The sequence below is a fragment of the Amphibalanus amphitrite genome, unplaced genomic scaffold (genome assembly GCF_019059575.1).
Source record: "Amphibalanus amphitrite isolate SeventyFive unplaced genomic scaffold, NRLGWU_Aamphi_draft 000300F_arrow, whole genome shotgun sequence".
Lineage (NCBI taxonomy): Eukaryota > Metazoa > Arthropoda > Thecostraca > Balanomorpha > Balanidae > Amphibalanus > Amphibalanus amphitrite.
The window spans coordinates 390,955-413,148 of record NW_024881795.1 but is presented as its reverse complement, the minus strand read 5'-3'; the positions used below and the strand labels follow the sequence as shown (position 1 = coordinate 413,148).

The window sequence follows — 22,194 nt, the reverse complement described above, 5'->3', positions numbered from 1 at the left end:
GTTTGGTGTACTTATCCATGGGTCAGGTCAAATGAGGTCAACTGAGGTCAAATGACGTTTTTGCCAATAACTTGGCATATAATGACGCTAGAGCTTAAAAAATGGTATCATTGTGTTCCTGGTGATCAGCCGAATCGAATGATATGCGATATGATGCAATTTGGTTAACTTTAACTTAATTTATTCATTTAAGTTTACTTAAAATTTAAGAAAAACTTTAAGTACACTTAAGCAAGCTAAAAAGTATATCATTCGACGCGCCTTGACGCGCTGAGTTCACTGGTGCTTTTCTTTTTGCTCTATCTTAATTAGATCAAAAGTTATAAGCGAAAAACTTTTGACCTGTTTTTAGCGAAATTTTTGCATTTATACCCCCCAAAACCCCGCTAAATATTGACCTAGAGCAACCAAATTTGCACAGGGGCGAGAACTCCAGGGGGCCCACCTACCTACCAAATTTGGTGTTTCTAGGTGCCATAGGAGCCAATCGCGAGGGGGGGGGGTCGCATCGACCCCCCCCCCCCCTGCCAAGCCGTGTTATGAAAAATGCCCTGCCAGGGCGAGGGTTAAAATGGCACGGGGGGGGGGGCACAATCAAGTCAAAATCAAGGGGGCACGGTGCCCCCCCCCCCGTTCCCCCGCCTATGCTTGGCTATGACCTTGCAACCCTAGTGCTCAAACAAAAGGAACCAGCATCCTGCAATATCTGTTTTGCAATCTCTGCAAATACAATTCTGGCTCGAGTGGCATAAGCTCTCAGCAGCTCTTAGCTTGACTATCTAGTTACTTTTAGCTGACACGCCCAGCCATAATCCTGTACCTTTAGCACTCGCGACCTGCTATTATAATCTCACCAAGCCTCAGGTTCTTGCCCCACTAATTTCACTTCTGGTTCTAAAAGCACTCCTGATCTGCCCCTACCTTTTCAGTACAATCATTCGAATTTTGCCAATACCGCCGACCTTACTTCCAACGTTGCTTCTAAATCTCAAATGTTGGTACAATTTTTAATACCTATAAATTTAGTTCGAATGTTTGAATGGACGGATTGACAGAGCGGGGTCTCTGTCTGAGACCCGACTCATACCGTCCGATCGCGCAATTCTGGGTAACGGGAGAATTTGGATGCCAAAGTTTAACGTGCCCTTCAAAGCCGGACACGGCCTGCCCCACTCAACTGACTTCAACTGGCTGCGGCTGCTCCCACTAACCGCAGACCATCCCGTCAGGAGTCTCAAAGATCGGAGCGTCTCGAACCCGGGCTCTCACTACCGGGAGTCCACTGTTCTACCAACTGAGCTACTTAGGTCGGCTTTCTCTATTTCTCACTTCTCTCGCCTATTGTCCCATTGGTGATCTCATACTATACGCGACAATTCTCACTACTTCTCGCTACTCATAAACTCGCCAGTCACCAGCCCTCTCACCCCTATCTTTTTCATTCTCACCTCAGTCACCCGTTGATTAAACTCTGGTGTGACCTCGGCCCTGCTGAAGAAGTGTTTCACTAGGGCGCTGGTACCACGGGGAGTGACCAGGTGTTGGCTACCGGCCGGCGCCGGGCGGAGACCCTGTACGGTGGTTGTCAGAGGCGCCAACAGGCCTGCTAACTGTAGCTCGGAGTAGAATCTGCAAACGGGTTAGGAGAGATGGTAATTGGGCGTCACTTTTTTAGTCACGAATGCCTTGAAATCAATTATCCTAGGACCTAGAGGGACGCAATTATTTTGTGTTATGGCGGGGAGCGAGTAAATGAAAGTTGAGTCGAGTAGCGTCCATGTCACCAGCCAAGTTGCTGGGAAGTGGGACGGTGCTATAAAATCAGTGGTAATCGGTCTACACGACAATATTGAGCATCATTCATTGACTAGCGAGAGAAAATCGCGGAACAGAACATCACAGACTGAAAGGTAGCTCGCGAGTGAAAGAGGCTCGATGCCATCTTGCATAACGCGCACCGACGGGGGGGGGCGGATATCTGCCCCCCCCCCCCTGAGGTTTTTCGCGAATAGCGGGAAAAACGCGGCGCGTAGCGCCGCGAAATTTGGTACCACTATTCTCTCATCAATTTTACACATGGTGTGCAAGTTTGAACCTCCTAACTTTTAAGATAAGGTCACCAGGTCACTTTGAATGACCCAATCTCAAGTCACTTTTTTGCAACTTAGTCACCGTGCCAGAGCTACAGTAGATGTCGGAGGCCTTTGAAAGTCGCAGGATGTTATAAGGTCATTAGTAGCTACAATTTGTTTATCTCAGAATTTTGATATCGGTGACCTAAGGTCAGGTCAATTTCTCGACCTCCCCATTATAAGTCAATGGGGGAAAAATCAACTCCCTGTTTTTACCACTAAAACGGGTCGGAATGGCCCCATATGACATGACTTCATATACGATCAACCTTCACTACCTTGAGGTCTGTTTTGCTGTTGGGCAGCTGTAAGGTCATATGACGTCATCAAAGGTCACCAAAGGTTTTTTTGCCAATAACTCCGTACAGGAACAAGATACAGCCGCGCGGATGGTCTCATTGTGTTCAGCTCGTCAAGACGCATCGAATGATATACATGATGACCTCGAGGTCACGTGACCTGAGGTCAACCTTTGACCTTGATCTTTCGAGGTCAACATACAGGGTGTCCAGAAAAAACGGATACTATTATTTTTTGCTGTAATTCCGAAAATAAACACCGCACATTTTAAAATGGCACATGCTTGTATTCGCAAAAATATGGCAAAACAGACAGCATGTGCCACATGGCATGTAAACCCTTTGGTTAGTCGCGGCAGCTCCTCAAAGCAGATACTCAATGTGAGCGGCCTTCCGGCGGATCAGCTCCAGCACCAGCACGGTCGGCAGGTGACTGATGGTCATGTTGACCCTCTCGGAGGGCAGGCAGACAACTTTCCAACGACGCATTACAGTGCTCATGAGTTTTGCCAAATCTTGCACTATAAGCACATGAAGTTGAAAAAAAATCGGCACGTGCGTTAATAAATGCGACTTAATTTCCGTAGTATCTTTTTTTTCTGGACACCCTGTATATATCATTCGATGCGGATTGACGAGAGGATCACGATAATGCCCTTAGTTTGTTCCTATCTTGACTAATCCGTCGGTACTAAGTTGGCGCAGACCCCCGTCGGTGCGCGTGTTAACTAATGAAGCATGCGCAAAACAACAAAGGGGCCCAGCAAGCCACACAGGCACAGCACATAATAGATACCGATTTACCACAAAAAGTAGCATGCATGTGACCATAGGCGCGGGAGCCGGGGGGGGGGGCAGTGGGGGCAGCTTGCCCCCCCCCCCAACTCTGGGGCCGTGGGGGCGGTGCCCCCACAGCTTTGAGACGGAATACCACACTTTTTTTGCAAATGTTTTTTCTTTTTTTTGTTGAAAAAGCCGAGGGGTGAAAAATAAGTGGCCTAAAACCGGTGAGAAAACTAGATTTGGGGGTACCCTAGGTTGATCTCTATTATGGTGTGCCCCCCCCCCCCCAGTCGGAAAGTAGTTCCCGCGCCCCTGCATGTGACAAAGCCTTTCCTAATTCACACTCACTTGTTGTGAAGCTGCTGGAACTGTGGTGTCACAGTGATGTACTGTGCTCCAAGGTCCACGGTGCCACAGCCCTCTGGGCCGCGGGAGGTCGACATACGACCGCCTGAGGGCACAGACAGGTCAGATAGAGGGATCATAGGGTTACATATAGTGCCACCGCCCCCCCCCCCCCTTCCCGCCGCGAGAGGTCGACCATACGACCGCCTGAGGGCACAGAGAGGTCAGATTTGGAGCGGCACCGCTGCTCCCGAGGGAGCGCACCCCGTAGCCGGGTGCAGTGAGTGCCTTGGGGCTGGGTGGCCTGTCCTCTGGACGGGCTCAGCCCCGGCGACTCACTAGGGTGCCTGCCCAGACCAATGTCTCCCCCTATATCTTATCATCCTCCCGGCTCTGAAATGGTCTTGCCAGACCGAAAGGGCCTAACCCAACAAAACAAAACAAAACAAACAAACCTGTGTCAAAGAAGAGATGGAGAGACACTCGTTTCTTTTCTCGCTTCATCTGCTCAATCCTTCACTCACTCAGTTGCTCATCCTGTCATTCACTCTATTGACTCGACATTGAAACTCCCTCAGACACTTTAATTCACCTAATCATGGCTGTGCAGATAGCTACTTGCACCATGAGCTATGCACTGCACATCAGCTGCACGCCTAACCAACCTGTTACATCTATCAAGTACCAACTGACCCAAAACACTGGCCTGCAAAAAAAAAAAACTAGCCGACCTGTTTGAACCATTCCTATGCCCCCGCCCCAGTGACATGACATGTACCCCAGTGAACAATATGAACCCTTGGCCTAGCTTCCACCCCACTCCTACCAGCCGGTGCCCCCACTCACTGACCTGCGCCCCGTGCCTTATCCCACACCGTCAGTTGACATCTGCTGCCCAGCTCCTCTCGGAGCAGGGATGACGTCACTGCGGACGTCAGTCCGCCGCCCACCACCAACACACGTGGAGTCATGACCTGGCGAGAAAACGTGTGGGGCACAAGTAAATGGGTGGTGATCACAATCATATCATACTATGATAGTTAGAAGTCAGGCGTGGATAGGGGTGGAATCTGAAAACAGGGGGCCTTGGTAACAAGTGGATTCAGTCAGCGACGTACGATAGCTCCTATGCTTTCAAAAATAAAAGCACGGTAACAGATGGATATAAACACAAAAATGGCACTAACAGAGAAATAAATAGATATATATATATATATATATATATATATATATATATATATATTATATATATATAATATATATATATATATATATATATATATATATATATATATATATATATACTCAACTACCACTGGTGACGTCGTAACACGTTACAAAGGCACTAAAACTACTTCTTAAATGTTCAAATGGATGCCAAATTCGAAATAAGCCCGAAAAACTGCTCTAGAAACATGTATAACTCGGAAAAGTGAAACGAGGTCATCATAGGTCAATGAACTGACCTGACCTTCAGGTGACCTTGACACCCACCGTAATGCATGGGGCGAACATCATTTCACATTTGGACGTTTATAATCGTAAAAAAGACTAGAAACGCGCGGATAATGAGAGCTGACATACGCTGAATCGCGACTCCGGCCAAACATGGTCTCGAGAAATAGGTCACAGGTCAAAGGTCATTAGGGTCAGGGTCATGAAATTTTCAGAGTAGGTATCAAATTGATCAACTCGAGGGTACTGAAAGTTTCGTTGCGATCGGCCGCTTTTTACGTGAGTTATTTGCGAAAACCCATGGGGGTCCATCCGACCCCCTACACATACGAGGGCTAATATGCATTGAGCCACCAAAAAGCATCCGCCGATTTCGCTCTTTTTGCTCTTTTTCCACGTTTCTAGACGAATGGCATCATTTGAGGGGGCGCAAGCGCGAAAAAATACAAATTAAAATTTTGTATGGAAATAAGGACCACCCTAATATATATATATATATATATATATATATATATATATATATATATATATATATATATATATTTAGCCTTTTATATCTAGCATTGATATTTACTAAGCACTGCTAGCGCACCGGCGGCAAGCCGGCGAATAATCCAGTTAGTACTGCGGCCCAAAACAGGACGCCTGGGGCGATTTGATTAAGGATTTTAAATTCGCTTGATCTTATCACATGACAATCAGCCTGTTAAAGGCACCAAGAGGGGAAGAATATCCCAATAATCAAATGACTAAAAAATGCCCTTCAGCGCCGTTTTCAGACTCCACCATGGATATGTAGGGTGTGGTGTTAAGTGTGAACTGTGAGTGATGTGATGCATAAAATGTTTGTCTTACTCAGTCCTGAGAAATACAGGGCCCTGTTTCACCGGTGATAGCAGCACGCTGCTATCAAATTGCGCGAGCTGACGTAATGTGATGACGTCACACTTATGACGTTTCGTGTAATCCGTGAGCTTTTTCATAGCTACGTTTGGAACAGAGTTGCTGTCTCCTTGAATGCGTTTGATACATTTGTTTGATCGCACGGCCGTGAAGATGTTAGCAGCAATATTTGATGACATCACACAGTTTGACGACTCCATGGTTTATTGATGTTTCCATGGAAACCCAATTTGACACGTGTAATAGCAGCGTGCTGCTATCACCAGTGAAACAGAGCCCTGGAATGTGACTCATACCGAAAGAGAAATTAGATGCCGCAGGGGCGCAGGGCTTTCTCTCCAAGCTCCAAAGCCAGACTGGAAAACATCCATACACAACGCTGGACGCCCGTGAGACTCTCTTGCGCCGAAATTCGGCTTTTGCGCTGAAATTAAATTTCTGTGTGATTTGCGCCAAAAGTTAGGTGCCCATTTGTGCGAAAATTAAACCCTTTTTATATAAAACACATGTGCCGGTCCCATAGCTCAGTTGGTAGAGCGTTGGACTCCGCGTGGTGAGAGCACGCGTTCCCGGTTATAACAGTCCGGGTTCGAAGCGCGACGGGCGCTTGACATTTATGGGCCTCCTGACAGGTATGGTTGCGGTTGGTGGCAGGCCGTAGCCAGGCGAAGTCAGTGAGGGGACCGGCCGTGCGCGGCTATGTGCGCACGTTAAACTTTGGACTCTAAATTCTGCCATAGAACCGGAATTGCGCGATCGGAGGGTTGAGGGCAGGGTCACCGCAACAAGCTTCGCTTAGCGGTGGCTCTGTCCTTGCGAATCCTTCCTATCAAAAGGTTCGGACTAAATATATAAAAAAAAATGTGCACATCTACCCATCAAGGCTATATGAACCAGACAGATTGTTCCGGGGCCTTGTACGCTCCCCCATGTTTGACCGTCCAAATGAGTTTTTTATTTCCACGGAAACCCAATACCTCAATAGTCTTAGCGCACTCTAGCTTCATGCCGTGAAACAAAGCTGGAGCCGTGAGTTCCGGGCCACAAATTTGTACCGATGTTAATATCGGCGGAGCAGTATGTTTCAGGCTGGCGGGAGTCAGCGAGGGCCGGGCCGCGGAACAGCATGTGCTCCGGCACATCACCCTGTTCTCGGCACACGGCGCAGAGCGCCCGGCCGCGGGGCACCGCTTGTCTGGGCACTGCTGGCACGCCGCGGAGTGGAGACAGCCGATTCGGTGCCGTATTGGAGCGAGCGGCCCCATTGGCCCGCCCTCATCTGGTGCACCGAAATGGCATCCTCTCGGTCCTCTCCGGGGATAGGGAGCGGCGGCGTGCTCCCGAGGAGTGGCTTGAAATGAATAGTGATTCTGAGCAGTTGTCGCGCTCTGCGCCGCACAGTGCGATGCGAGGCCGCACAGTGAACCGCCCTGGTCAGCGAGTGGGCGTTCGAGGGCAGGCCGGCCGCGCTCCCATTCCCCTCGATACCGCAGTGGGCAAGAACCCAATGCGATATTGCTTAACGACGCTTGGCGATGTTCAACAAGGTCTTCTTTACCTATCTCCACGCCGAGGGTTGAGGCCTCACCTGGGCCCAGTTTCAGCAAGTGCGGTAAACTCAATTTGGGGTAAAACACCAAACTACCCCATTCTGTAACTGCAAAAAATAGGTACTACCCCAAAATTAAGTTAACCTAACTTGGTGAGGCTGGGCACTTGACTCAAGCTCACCAAGTTATGTAAACTTAATTTCGGGGTAGTATACTTGTAGTTATGTAGTGGGGTAGTTGGGTATTTTACTCCAAATTAAGTTTACAGCACCTGGTGAAACTGGGCCATGGGCAGCCGCTTCTCCGCTGAGATCGAGCGGCTCACGAGTTCGAGCACGCCACGACCGGGGCGGGGACGTCTCGTCCCGAAACCTCTCCAGAGCCGCCTGGGGGGCGAATCTGCTACTAGATTGAGCAGCGTACCGCATAAATTTGGTGATTGTATTTCGCCAAAAAATTATGCAACCACCCTGCGCCGAAAAATGTGTCCGCCGCCATGCGCTGAATTCGGCGCATGCGCTTTTTCCAGTCTGGCTCCAAAGTTCCTCTGATTTCCAACAAACTCTTAAAGGGACCCTCCCACCTTCAAAAAAGTTAATGAATTGGCACGAAAGTGATGTCGCTCGGTTCAGAAAGAGCGAAAACGAATATCTACCAAATTTCATCGAAAAATATTCACCGGTTTTCAAGATATTAGTCTTTTACTTTTGTTTACTTTTTGGGATCTCCACTGTTCCTAGCGACTTTATTTGAAAGTGCGGCAGTTGTTGCGCGCAAAGCAGCATATACCACCGCGTGCTACCAAATGTTTTAGTAAAAGATTTAAAAATCGTTAGATCTCCGCTGACGTCACAAATTCTAAGGGGGCATACCAATGCACTAGCCCCTTAGAATCCGAAAACTGCAAGTTTGAAATTCCATATCTCCGAATTAAAGCATTTGTCGATGTTGTGAGTGCCCAAACCGGTATTTGCAGGCCATGGCCACCAATTTGGCTATCTCAACTCAAAACTAATGTTAAGGTGGGAGTGTCCCTTTAAATGATACACTACTGACTACATATACGACACATGACGATTATTATAATCATTAAATGCTCAGGTTATGGATAATAATTAGCTAATAAAAAGAAAACTAACCGCCGCGGTGACTCCACTACTCGCCCAGCCACGCGCGCGTCAAAATTGGTGCGCAAGTAACGTAATATGCGCGCGTGTGCGCCAGTATCAAATTCAAGAAAATGCTCTTAAAACGCTGCTATGAGGGTAATGCTATACTGCAGCAGCCATTCCCCACACATGCACCGCGATAAGTGAGACGCAAATATGACCATTCCTATCGCAATAATGCATTTTAGCATCGATTTTGATTGTTGTGACCTAAGATGACCTCGGTGACCTTTAAAGGTCAACTTAACGTTTTCACTTATCGCATACACCGACCGTCGTATCACATATGAATCAGCAAGTAACCATTCGGTGGTGATCGAGATGAAAATGGTTACCTACCATTCAGGGGCGTACCCGGGCGGGGGGGGGGGGGCGGACGGTTCGCACTTCGCCCCTTCCCCCTTGGGGTTTTCAGGGCATCCGGATGGAATCAGCCAAAATCAAATCAGGGCCCCTCTGACTCCTCAGTAGAGAAAAGGCCCTCTGTAGAATGGAGGCCCCCGCGATTCCCCCCCCCCCACCCCCCGAGTCTCAGCGCTCTGTAGCTAGTGGTTGTCGACCGGTTCGGAGCATAGAGTCATTGCTCTGCTCCTGATTCCAGTTTGATTCCACGCCGCTGTGATGCATCGTGATGCTATGGATCGTATTTGGGCATTGGAGGGGTCCTCAGCCCAAGCGTCCTGATTACGCACAGGTCCACAAAAAAAGGCAGCGTGAGCCTTCATGCACTGCCTGACGGGACTTGTGTCTGTGTTGGTCAGGACCAGGAAAATACATACAAAGCGACCAAAAATACATCGTCGAGGCGGCAAAATTGCACAACTGCAGTAAAAAAAAAATAGCCGCTACGAGTGGGATATTTATTTTTATGGGTAGGTAAACGTCCGCTCACCCAACGGTGTAGTAAAACTCAGCACACGATATACAACGATCTGGCAAGGACTTCGTTGCAACTTGCATGCATTTTTACATGGGGCAGGAATGGCAGTGAAACATTCTTTATCACCTTAGTTCATTGTTAAATTTGCAATCACTTTTATAGCATACTTTAAAAGCACAAAACGCTCGATAGCCTTTGTAAGGCATCACTCAGGTATCACGCAGTTCCATTGCACATATGCTAAGAAAGTTGAACAATACGGTAATACCACAAGGTTTTCAATGGCACATTTCTTGAATGCCTAGCTCTATGGCTATACCGACGCAGTTTATGGAGAAGACGTACTAAAATAGCCGAGCTGGTGTCAAAACATAAATCGCCCACATGAGTTGATCACAACTCACAAGCGAAAATTCATGAAGAATTACTTGACGAGTAATCAACAAAAGGTATCACAGTAATGACATAACACTAACCACTTCCCGCGTAATGTGACGGGAAACCTGAAAACCCATACCTTCTAGGTAATGCGTAGTAGTCTTACCAAATACGCAGCGCTAAATAAGTCAGCAAGTACTATAAAATAAGCAACTAGCCCATTTACGCGCTTCAAGTCAGGTCATCGCAGCGTACTTCGTACTGTTCTACGCAAAGTTCTACATATTAAAAGAGCCTTTCAGGCTGTTACGTATGCACGTCTTCTGACGACAGCAATAAAGCGACATGCCGTCAATTATACAAACCGAGCATGATTGGTGTGCGCCGTATATATACGCTATCCATGCAACTCCCGCTGGCCCTGTATAAATATATCTTCCAATCCCCCAGACCTCGTTGTAAATATGTGTAAGCTCTCTCCCATCAGGCCCCTGCAATGAGTTTCAATTCGAGGAAGAGAGGTATAGACTATAGAGCTCCTTCTATCTGAGATAACACCCCCTGAGCTACCCCAAATTTGAGCCAGGCCCAGCACAGCACCCAGCCTGAGCTACTCCCAATTTGAGCTAGCACCCAGCCTGAGCCACCGTCATGCCTGAACTAACGCCCTGAAGGAGCTGCGCTCCGTCCGACCTAAGGTCCTGAATGAGCTACAGCCCCGTCCGACCTAACGCCCTGAATGAGCCATCGCCTTGCCTGAACCTACTTTTGGCTCACAGTTCAGCGTCGACGAAGATCTTGTGCAACACCACCTTTTGTGCGTCTGACAGGGGCAGCAGCGGGGGCCTCAGCGGACCCCCGTACAGACCATGCGCGTCCATGGCGGCTTTCATCCCAGGCACTCCCAATCCGCGAGTCACCGCGGCATTAGGGGCTACTAGTTTTCGCTGGAGTTTGGCCGCCTCTGTAAGGCTTCCTGAGCGCCACAGAGATTCTAGACGACAGACGGCCTCGGGGACGACATTGGCCAGCGCGCAGATACCTCCTACACAGCCTGAAAGGAGGGAGCGGTGTTAGCTGGATAGACAAACACTGCACAGCATAGAATGTCAGACATCACTGGATGGAAAACGTGGCAGGATGAGAAGGCATAAGTCATTACCTACATAATACATGGCATGGTAAAAGGTATTTATAGGAATAAGCTTACCTAGGAAAGGTGAAGGTATTGGTACTTGGTCAATCCGTCAAACACGTCAAGTTCCAGGCCAGCTGAAGCCGAAACAGGTGACAATTGCCGCAAATTTCCCAAGTCTTTCGGACTTTGCTAAGAAGCCGAAAATAATGATATTGCCATTTTAACATAACTATATCGCGAAATCAGCTGGTATCAATCAGCTGGCGCCAATCTAGGAGAACCATGGTGCAAGCACCGCACAGTGTCAATATCGACACCGATTCTATGTAAACACAAACAAAGGCTATTAAGTATCGCGGTTTAGTTTAGTTTATTAGGCTTCATATCAAAACGAATATGCGAACCATGGCTATGGAACCAGATGGCTTAGGAACGAGCGCGAAGCGAGTCTTTGCAATGCATAGGAAAATGTGAGCATTATCGCTTCAGCCCGGCCCGGCCCGGCCTGTAATGCTTTTCAGAGACAGCCGCTGGGCCGATTGACCTGCGGTCTTTTTTAAGGTAGTCCATCCTTTCTACCCCGTAACTGACTACTTGATACTTAGATAGAAAACCATCGCGGCAGGTGCCACGTGAAAAGTCCCGTTTGCTATCATTACTGGGGCGAATACATTTTGCCCCAGCCATTGTCGTCCCCCGCAAAGTCCGGGCAGTGCACTTCAACGTCCACATGTTACGGTTGCAGTGCTACTGCACGTGCGCACGTGCAAGGGGGGGGGGGGGGTCGCTTCCAGATCTCGAGAGTGGCTGGACCTATTGGGTTCATTTTTGGTACCTAGTTAAGAAACAGCAAGTAAGGTGCCGGGAAAAACTAAAACTCAGTTACTTTTTACACAGTTTGCACGTGCAGGACGCTTCCACTTCTCGAGAACGACTGGGACTTCAATTTCCCTTAAATTTGCTACACAGTTAGTGGTCGGCTGACGGTTAGTACTTGGTAGGTGGGCCCGCACAAGTTAGCGTAGGGTGCCGCGGTACACACGTCCTCGAAGATGAAATCACAAATATGCGATGGCGTCAATGTCGCGCGACTCACCGACTAGCAGAGCCGGCAGCAGGAACCCAGCCGAGCCGGCTAGCACCTGGAACTGTTCGTCTTTGGTGGTCTCCACTAGCTGAGCCAGCTTGCTGATCTGTCGAACAGGGGTAGTAGTACAGTGAGAGGGTAGCCAGGGGACTACGCTGCGGTTTTATATTTTCTCATCGTAGTTAAGATCCAGTTAGGAGTCACGTAACAGCAAGCTATGCTGAAAAAGCTACCAGAATGCCAGAGATGTATTTAAATTTTAACCAAAACCAAATCAACACTTGATACCCAGCTTACAAACAAAAACGTGCATAAACAATACACAATTTGCAATGGTGTCGCCATCCCGCCACGGGAGCTCTAGTGGCAGTTACTCACATCTCCTAGGCTATCCTTTATGCCGATGATGTTGGGGTGCGGCGCCAGTTGAGTGACCGCCTCCACGCTCAGATTTATACCCGTGTTGGCGGGCACGCTGTATAGAATCACAGGCACGGGGCTGGCATCGGCCACTGCAGTGTAGTGGGCAACCATCGCCGCGTCCTGGAAACGTAGGGATGTTATTGAATGTCATGGTACCATGTTGTCGCACGCCGTCGTACGTACATAGTACGATGTTATTGAGTGTCATCAAAACAGAGTAGGGTAAACGTCCTACAAACATCGCACCATCATGAAAACGTGAAGTGTTACGTACTGTCTCTCCTCCGAACACTGTACAGTGTACAGTGTCATTAAGCGTCCTTCTAAGCAAACAGGGAACACATTACTGGACGAGCTGCGTGTACTGTAGTGTTCAGCATCATCATTTTTACTACACACGCTATGCACTATCACCGGATGGTCTACAAACACTATGACCAAACACAAATAGCTAGTTCGTCTCGTCCATATCCTTCACTGCTAGCATTCAGCCTCTCCCTTGCTCTCCCCCAATCTATAAGTATCTCGAAAACACCACTCATCTTCCCTTACGTTCATCGACGCCTTGTAGTAGCAGGGCGTAACAACGACAAGCGCATCAGCGCCGGCCTCTGCCATCTGCTGCGACAGCTCCACGGTTTCCGCAGTCGACTCGCATCCCGAGCCGGCCAGGAGCAGTCGACCGTCCGTGACCAGGGGGCGGACCCGGCGTACCAGCTCCACACGCTCAGAGGGGGTCAGGTAGATGTATTCGCCGTTACTGCCCTGCACCAGGTATCCTGTGGGGGGGAGGAGGGGGGGGGGTACTGTTCTTTATCAGGCACCCAGGAGGGGGAAATGCCCTGCAACAAGCATCCTGTGGGGAGAGGGAAAGAGTTACTGTTCTTTACCAGATACCTTTTAGAGAGGGGAGACTATCAATATCTTTAAGAGGTACCCTGGAAAGAAGGGAAAGGGTTACTTACTCCTCTAGGTGGTTGGCTAAAACAACTAAAAACTTAATTAAGTCAAGTAGGTATAAATCATGCCATGTACCTATGTGATAGGTGCATACCATTAGCCTCACTTACCTCTAAGTGGTGATTGCTGATAGACCTTCATGTTTTCTGCAAGTTTTTCATAGTTAATGTCAAATTTGCCATCATCTGTGAAGGGTGTGCAAATTGGTGGATAAATGCCTTTAAGGTCCAGCTGATGAAGCCGCACTGACTTGCTTATACTCCTCACAAACTGCCTCTGCATAACTGATGAGGCAGCCAAAAATCTTCTAGCAAACATGGTTCTTCTGTGTGTTTAGCTGAAAAGGAAGATGTATATAATTTGTGATGTTCTCATGTACACAGAGCTGGCAAAGGACATAAAGTTTCCTGTTCCAAAATGTATCTCTTACCAAGTCTGAATGGTTTACCACACCCACATACCATGGTAGCTATTTGGTGACTTGAGCTCCTACTCAGGTCACCTATTGCATCAGCATACCTACCAGCTTCCTCAAGAGCCTGCTAGGCATACAAGAGTACATACACACATGACACAGATGATGGTCCATGGTTGGTGAAGCAGCTAGAGTTTTCATTTAACCTTTTGTGCTATATTTAAACCTTTCAATTATATCTCAATGGTAGGAAGACTGGCAACAACCAGCAGATCTGGGTATTTACTCAGGAAACTTGATGAGCATGTAGCAATCAACCATGGGGGATGTCCCATCTGACCATCCATGAGCACTATCAACCATGGGGGATGCCCACCATCTGACTACCCACATCAGCATCACCTGATTCACTAGTACCTATGAATTTAGTGATTAATCATGACTCTGAGCCTGATTGCAGATTGAGATATGCAAGAAAATGATTTTTTCAGGTTCCAGCATGGTCCTTTCTCACCAGTTCACAGCTGGCCTGAATAAAACTCACTCTGAGAATGTAGCCTTGGTGCAAAACTATATAAATACTTAATCAAAACCCCACTATATTGCCAGCTTGTCTCAGACATTGACAACCTGGGATTTCCCAAGCAGATCAAGAACTGTGAAACACCAGACTGGGTCCTGACAAGACCTGACAGTCCTGTAGCTCAGCTGAGAGTGTTGGACTACCAGTGATGAGAGCCTATGATTAACTCACTATAGTGCTGAACATATCACTATGAAACTTCTGACAGGGACCGTCCTGTCACCATGTTGGTGGAGAATCTGCAGATAGTTGAGGTTGGTTGAAAGGGACATGTCATGTCCTGCTTTGATGGGCACATTATACAATGGCATCTGAATCTTAAATTCTCCTGTCACCTAGAATTGTGCCAGCAGGCTGTAGGAGTCTCGGTCTACACAGCAGCCAGGCACTGCGCGGAACACAGTTGTCAATGCCTATTTACTTTCAAAACACTATGATAGCATGTTCATGCACTTGCAATTTGATTACATAGGTATCTTAGTCTATGAATGAGTGCGGTCAGGGTCAGTATCACAACTGCCACAGAGTTAACTTGATTCCTATAATATGGGCCCTGTTTCACCGGTGATAGCAGCAAGCTGCTAACGTGATAGCAGCAAGCTGCTATCACGTTTCGCGAGCTGACGTCATGTCGTGACGCCATTCTATTGTCATAATGGGTAGTTCCGGCGCACGATTGCCGCGACCTTGGCGGCGGCATTAAGTGACGTATGAGCCTAAAAGTAAGAGTTTACGCAGTCATGATAGTATATATATTTTTGATATATATTTTTTCAATATGATGTATTTAAAAGAAGTTGGGTTTAGGAAAAATTTGGACATTAACTTCGAACATTTAGCTGATGACGTAAAACAATAGCCCCGTTTACATAGGAGTTGCCAGATTCACATGCCAGCTCGATCTACTTTCAGGTGTTCGGCCTCCGCCATGTCGACAAATGCTGCGCAGCAAATACAAAATCCAGAAATGTGGTAATGGAGTGCTGGCCACCAAAAAGAAAAAGCCTGCCAAGTTTATGACGCTCTTCATGTTATGTAGTTTTGATAATAAACGACGCATGGGCTTCAAATGAATTGTATGTCGTACATTTGGGCATCATATGAGTTGAATATTGCAAAGTTTTTGCCCAACATTTTAGCATAAGACTAAGTTGTTTCAGAGGTGGAGATCTCGGGGGGGGGGGGGTCGGGGTGTCAGGACCCCCCTGAAAACGAATTACTGCTATGTAAGTCAACGGTACTGCATCCAGCCCGCCTCCATCTGCCCGGCCTGGACCCCCGCTGAAATTTTGACAGATCTCCACCCCTGAGTTGTTTCCATGAAAACGATGAAAATAAAGCTGATTGTTATGTTCGATGCACTCCTTGCGGCTTACATTTAGCGGATTGCATTTATTCATATTCTGCATTCATTTATAGAAAGATCAAATATATAACACCCCTTTTCCCGCTTACCTTCAACCTCTGAGCAGTGACATTTTCTTGATCGATTCAAAAGGCATGGAAACACCAAGCAGAAACTGAGTGCGTAAGATATTTGGTAGCAGGTATCACATACGCTCTAAATGACTTTCTAAGCAGATTCGAGAGTCAGTACCTAATTACCTCTAATCACGTTGCGCTCATTCATCAAGTCAAATACCTAAACCGATTGGTAGCGTCATCTAGGCGATCATAAGTGCCAAACTGCTAGTTGAAGACTTCTATTATAGATGGCACTGCTAGACAAGCCAGAGCTAAGCCAGAGGATTTTACCACCGCCGTGAAAAATTCCTAACCAAAGGCGCACTCCGGTCCCCTCAACATAAAACTCCCGATATTTCTCTGACCAATCAGAGTAAGCCTTGCTCGGCGCTGATTTGCTAATCAGAAAATGACGTCATTAGGGAGCCACGGCGTTCAAGCTGTTTTGTGGCGGTTCAAGTGATACACTTAGAAGTCATATTTTGATGTTTTTAGAAAAGTCTAGGATGAATGCTTTTATATTTTCAGAAAAGAACCCTTAATGTTGTTGTTGATAAACCCAACTTCGCTATTTTTGCCAATAGTAATAAGCCAGGAAATCATCTCTTGATGGGTCTTCACGCTAAATCTACCACCCCCAACTACGTCATCATCGTTCCTAAGCATGCTGTACTTGGTCATACTTCGTTGCCCAGCACTAGTTAGCCTTGATTTCCGCCAATCAGAGTGCAGAGCTGTCTGCCGAGAGACAGCAGTACTCGATATTAGTGGTGGGCCAAATACTTGTTTTCTAAGATGTTTTTCTTTCAAGCCTTTTATATCTTACTTTTGTTTATATTATATATCGTTTTATATTTTGTTTTTGTAAAGTATATCTGCATATATTGTGATTTATATAGCTTTACTTAGCTAATATGGCAAAGTGTTTACGAGGGGGTGCAGGGAGATATGGCAGCAGATATGGTGCTTGCAAATAGTCTTTGTACGCATGAAATAGTACCCTTTTTTCGAGCCGAAAATAGCCTATTTATTGCAATTTATTGATGTATTATGCCTGAATTCCGAGAAAGTGGTCTTTGTAGCATTGAATACAGTCACTTGTGTAGTTGCAAAAGGTCACTGGCCAGTTTTGTGATATCTCTAAGCCATCTAGGGAAATGTCTAAATGCTATGTAAACAGGGTTAACATTGCGGCAATCGTGCGCCAGAATTGCCCCTTACGTCAGCAGTATGACGTCATCACATTACGTCAGCTCGCGCAATTTGAGAGCAGCGTGATACAAGATTAAGCTAAATCCTGGATAACTTGTACATTTCATGCATATTGATTTATATCAATATAGGTTCACTGTAAATATCGTGTCCTGATTCGAAATATTGTGAAGAATTTCGATGCACCTGTCCTGGGTAAGAAAACAACATGAATGGCGAGTGCTATCCTATTGAAGAGGTTCCCTAAATTGCCCTAAATGCCCTAAATCAAAATACCCCCGGGCCGAATGTGGATGGAAATGTGGACTAACTTCCGGTACAAATAAACAAGTTCCCATCACGAAAGTATTCGATGATATCGCATTTTGATCAAAAGCTGACGTGTCCGGACAAAATTTCGTCTGACATTTTTTCGTCGGACAGTTTTTCGTCCGCAGATATTCGTCCGACTTTTTTTCGTCTCGCATTTTTTCGTCTGTACATTTTTTTGTCTGTGCATTTTTTCGTCTGTACATTTTTTCGTCTGTACATTTTTTCGTCCGGACATTTTTTCGTTCGTATATTTTTTCGTCTGTACATATTTTCGTCCGGACATTTTTTCGTTCAATAAATTTTACGTCTGTGCACCCAAGGTTGAGTGAAAACATAATACAATGCTATTCAACTGTGAGGCAAATGACGTCATAATAATACTCGGGGCGAAAGCAGTGCAGTGCCGAAGGCAATGCCTTAGGAGAGATTACAGGCAATGGTAAGTCAAATATTTTTAGGTTAAGTGGTTGTGTATCTGGCTTCAGGCCGAAGGCCTGAAGCCTGATGCACAACCACTTAACCTAAAAATATTTGACTTACCATTGCTTGCAATCTATTCATGCAAGTAACTTTTTCCTTATCCCCCGGTAGGCAAACATCAGTAGGTAAGGTTAGGTAAGGTTAGGTTAGGTTAGGTTAGGTTAGGTTAGGTTAGGTCAGGTTAGGTTAGGTTAGGTTAGGTTAGGTTAGGTTAGGTTAGGTTACGTTAAAATTGTGGACGAAAAAATGTCCGGACGAAAAAACGCACGTACGAAAAATATACGAACGAAAAAATGTCCGCAGGGGCGGCGCCACGAATTTTTGACTGTGGGATACTATGGTGAAAAGGGCCCATGGATAGTGAAAGGGGCCCATGGTGAAAAGGGCCCTTGCTGAGTGAAAAGGGCCCATACATTTATCATGGCGTAATATTGAAGGCACTTGCAATAGCAATCTAATAGTCGACAGTGAAAGAATGTTTGACAATAGACAGGGCCGGGGTGTGTTTTTTCTCTCTTTGTAGGTGGAACACGGAACGCAGAGCGTTAACACAAGAGTTGTTAACGACGCGTTGTGTCGAAGCCTATTCTTAATTGACTTGTCCCGCCGTTCGTTTATCCCGCGCCCTGCTGGGGAGTGTTTGAACTTTGAACACCCCTCCTTCTGCGGTTTTTCGCAAATATCTCACGTTTTTGGCACACCTTATCATACATCTTTTTCGCACATGCTGTGAAAATTTTAGCCCAAGGTCAGGTCACCAGGTCACTTCAAGTGGCCTAGTCACCTCCTAAAAAGTTTCAATGCCTGCCATAGCTATACCAAGTGACCGATCGCTTTAGTTTAAAGCTTCAAGCGATTGATAAAAGTAACAATATTTACAAAATGTATATCTCGAAATTTTGATATCAATGACCTAAGGTCAGATCACTTTTCGGGTCTCTCCATTATACCTAAGTGAATGGGAGAAAATTGAGAAGCGTCTGTTTTAGACGAACGCCATTCTAAACATTTTCAAACACTGAATTACGAGTAAACATGACACGCTGAACCGGAAAAGGCACCCGTGACCCCTCGTTTCAAGAAAGCAGCGTTGCTGGCACTCGGCCAGAGGCGGCCCCAGTAAACATGACGACGTCGGCCCGACGTCGGGCCGAGGCTCGGCCCGACGTCGGCCCAACGTCGGTTCAACTTCGGCCCGACATCGGCTGGACGTCGGATATGCCCGCATGTTCCGACGTCCAGCCGAAGTCCAGCCGACGTCGAGCCGACGTCGGGCCGAGATCGTTTGCCGAGGTTGACGAGATCGTTTGTCGTTGGACCGACGGGGCCGACGTCGGCATGTTTATTGGGACAACGCGCCAAAAACATCAACCGGCGGCGGGATTCGAGCCCCCCAGTCGCCGACGTCGGCATGTTTACTGGGACAACACGCCAAAAGCATCTGCCGGCGATGGGAGTCGAATCCCGTGTCATTCGAACGCGAGGTTAGTGCGCTACCCACTACACCACGCAGCCAGCTAACGAATTTGGTTTGTTTTGTTGGGTTATGCCCTTTCGGTCTGACAAGACCATTTCAGAGCCGGAAGGATCATAGGATGGAGACATTGGTCTTCTTGGCGAGCACCCTGGGTCCAGTTCATACAGAGTCCCTGGTCCCATTGCTATACGTGACACTTATTGGAAAGGGCGACCCCACAATGGATTCATATAGCCTCTCTTACACACCTGCACCAACGTTTCCCAAAGTGTCCCTTTGATAAGTGGCACTTTGGCAAAGTGACACTTGCCGACTGGCCTTTCTATATGAACTGGGCCCGGTCCTGGTGAGTTGCCGGGGCTGAGCCTGACCTGACCAAAGGATAGGCCGAGCAGCCCCCAAGCACTCACCGCACCCGGCTACGGGCGAGCTCGGCTTACGGGCAATCCCAAATGGGATAAAGTTCCCCGTCCAGTCCGGATCAGGGGGTTGCGGCGTGGAGGAAGATTTGAGTTTCCTGAGGATATTTTGAATACAGAAGCTCTTTATGAAACATGAAACATGTATTTTATATTATTTTAACGGTCAAAACAGCGGCCGATGTCGGTCCGACGTCGCCCCGACGTCGGCCCGACGTCGGCTGGACCTCAGCAATTGCTCTCGGTCCGACGTCGGCCCGACGTCGGCTGGACCTCGGCTGGACGTCGGAACATGCGGGCATATCCGACATCCAGCCGACATCGTGCCGAGGTTGGACCGACGTCGGGCCGACGTCGGCATGCCGATGCCGAGTTGCCGACGTCACCCCGACGTCGGCCGACGTCGGGCCGACGTCGGCATGTTTACTGGGGCCATATATTGTTTTTACAAAACAAATCAGATGCGGGACAGAACTGACCTCACGAGCGGTCATCCGCTCGCCGCATGTGGCGGCCGGCGCCTCTAGCGCCGAGTGCCGCAACTACCTATGATTATGTCTCCGAGGTCATCTCAGGTCACGAATGGTATCTAACAGTTTTTCGCTAATAACTTTTGGTAGAGGCAAGGTAGAGCGATGAAAACGCCTTAGATGTGTTTGGCTCGACGATATGGATCGACTGATATGCAGCATGACTTTTTCCGGTCAGATCATGACCTTGACCTAAAGTCAAATTTTCAAGTTGACCTTTAAGGTCAAATTATAGTTCATTCGACGCGTCTCGACGAGAGGAACACGATGCTGGCAAAAATAATGTCGTGTCTCTCTTGAGTCAAAAGTTAATGAAAAAACTTTTTTCTTAAAAAGCGACGGAGTTTTGCCCTCTGGAGGCTAAACCGTTAACCTGAGGTCAAATCTGAGAACATTATTCAGAAAGGCCTGTAAAAGAATTATCGATTGCGCTTTTCCGCGGCGTTGTAGCTCTATTGGTTCCTGAGTTGTCCGTTGGCAGTTTCGAAAAATGTCGAAAGAGCAAAATTTGACATTTGATGACCTCTGGTGAGCTGACCTTTGACCTGACCTAAAAAAGTATTTTCATCATCGTTTTTGACGTTCTTTAGAATGCCGCTTACCGCATGTCGCTACGTGGCCCAGGGGCCGAGTTAGAGGGGGGTCAAACACGCCCCAGCAGGGCGTGGAAATCCAGAACCCCAGCGGGGCGCGGCCGCGCGGGTTATTACTTAGTACGGTACAGGGGAGGGTTCAGAAAATCTCCAGGGGAGGGGTATTCCAAATCGGGGGGCGTGGACCCACATATACCCCCATGTTTAGTCCGGATTTCGCCCACTATATGTTTGAGGGTTATTTTATTCTATTGCCGTCCGATGGGCCCTTCAGATGCAGTAAACGAGCCCCATGATTGCTTGACCAGGGCACTCTGAGCTACATGAAGACCCTCTAAGCTACAGAAAGGCTCTCTGAGCGCTTGAAGTGCCCCCTGAACGCTTGACGGGGCCCTCTTTGCCTTTGCCTAGAAAGGGCCTAGTCTGAACACATGAAGTCCCCTGAACACTTGACGGGGTCCCCCTGAGCTACAGAAAGGCCCTTTGAATATGCAAGGCCCTCTGAGCGTATGAATAGGCCCATGATCCCTTCATGAGGGCCCTCTGAGTGCATAAAGTACGCTCGACGGGGCCCTTCTGAGCTACAGAATGGGTCTGAATACACAACAGAGTCCTATAAGTGCATGAAGGGGCCCCCTGATCACTTAAAGGGGTCCCTGATCGCTTGACGGGTCCCTGGTTGCTTGACGGGGCCCTCTAAGCCACAAAAAGGCCCTATGAGTACATGACAGAGCCCTCTAAGCGCATGAAGAGGCCCCTGATCGCGCGTGTCGGGGCCCTCTGAGCTACAAGAAAACTCTCTGAGCATATAAAGGGCCCCTGAACGCCTGACAGGGCTCTCTGAGCGACAGAAAGGCCCCCAGCGCTTAAAGGGCCTCTGAACGCTTGACGAGGGCCCTAGAGCTACAGAAAAGCACTGAATACACGAGAGGACCCTTTAAACGCATGAAGGGGCCCCTGATTCCTTGACGGGGGCCTTCTGAACACATGAGAAGGGTCCCTGATCGCTTGACGGGGGCCCTCTAGGCCATAGGCGTAGGAACGTTTTCGAAAGTGGGGGGGCCAGGGTCCCAGAGGTCCAAAACCTAACCTACCCCCAAAATCCGATTTCTCCTCGGATTTCGGCCACTTTGTTTTCGCAAACATGCTCAGAGGTAAAAAAAAAATCGAGACAAAAAAAGAAAAAAATTTGTTGAAATTTCAGGGA

At 47.7% G+C, this 22,194-nt stretch overlaps 1 protein-coding gene across 12 annotated transcripts in view; it reads right to left on the bottom strand.

The window, feature by feature from the left end:
• Positions 1-16,300, bottom strand: part of LOC122387851 (4-hydroxy-2-oxoglutarate aldolase, mitochondrial-like) — a 93,173-nt gene extending 76,873 nt beyond the window's left edge. For 3 of the 12 annotated variants that reach the window (XR_006257695.1, XR_006257696.1, XM_043378411.1), the window contains exons 1-8: positions 15,956-16,092; positions 13,613-13,839; positions 13,095-13,321; positions 12,498-12,662; positions 12,129-12,225; positions 4,410-4,533; positions 3,563-3,665; positions 1,449-1,629 (exon numbers count right to left, since the gene is read on the bottom strand). Coding sequence is in view for 8 of the 12 variants with exons in the window: in XM_043378411.1 (XP_043234346.1) it covers positions 1,449-1,629; positions 3,563-3,665; positions 4,410-4,530 (405 nt within the window). In the remaining 4 variants the exon portion in view is untranslated. Of the gene's footprint in view, positions 1-1,448; positions 1,630-3,562; positions 3,666-4,409; positions 4,534-8,606; positions 8,670-9,482; positions 10,949-12,128; positions 12,226-12,497; positions 12,663-13,094; positions 13,322-13,612; positions 13,840-14,671; positions 14,947-15,062; positions 15,115-15,333; positions 15,365-15,876; positions 15,893-15,955 lie in introns of those variants that run through there. The other 9 variants (XM_043378415.1, XM_043378417.1, XM_043378414.1 and 6 more) reach the window with 9 other exon arrangements.
• Positions 16,301-22,194: the final 5,894 nt, after the last annotated feature.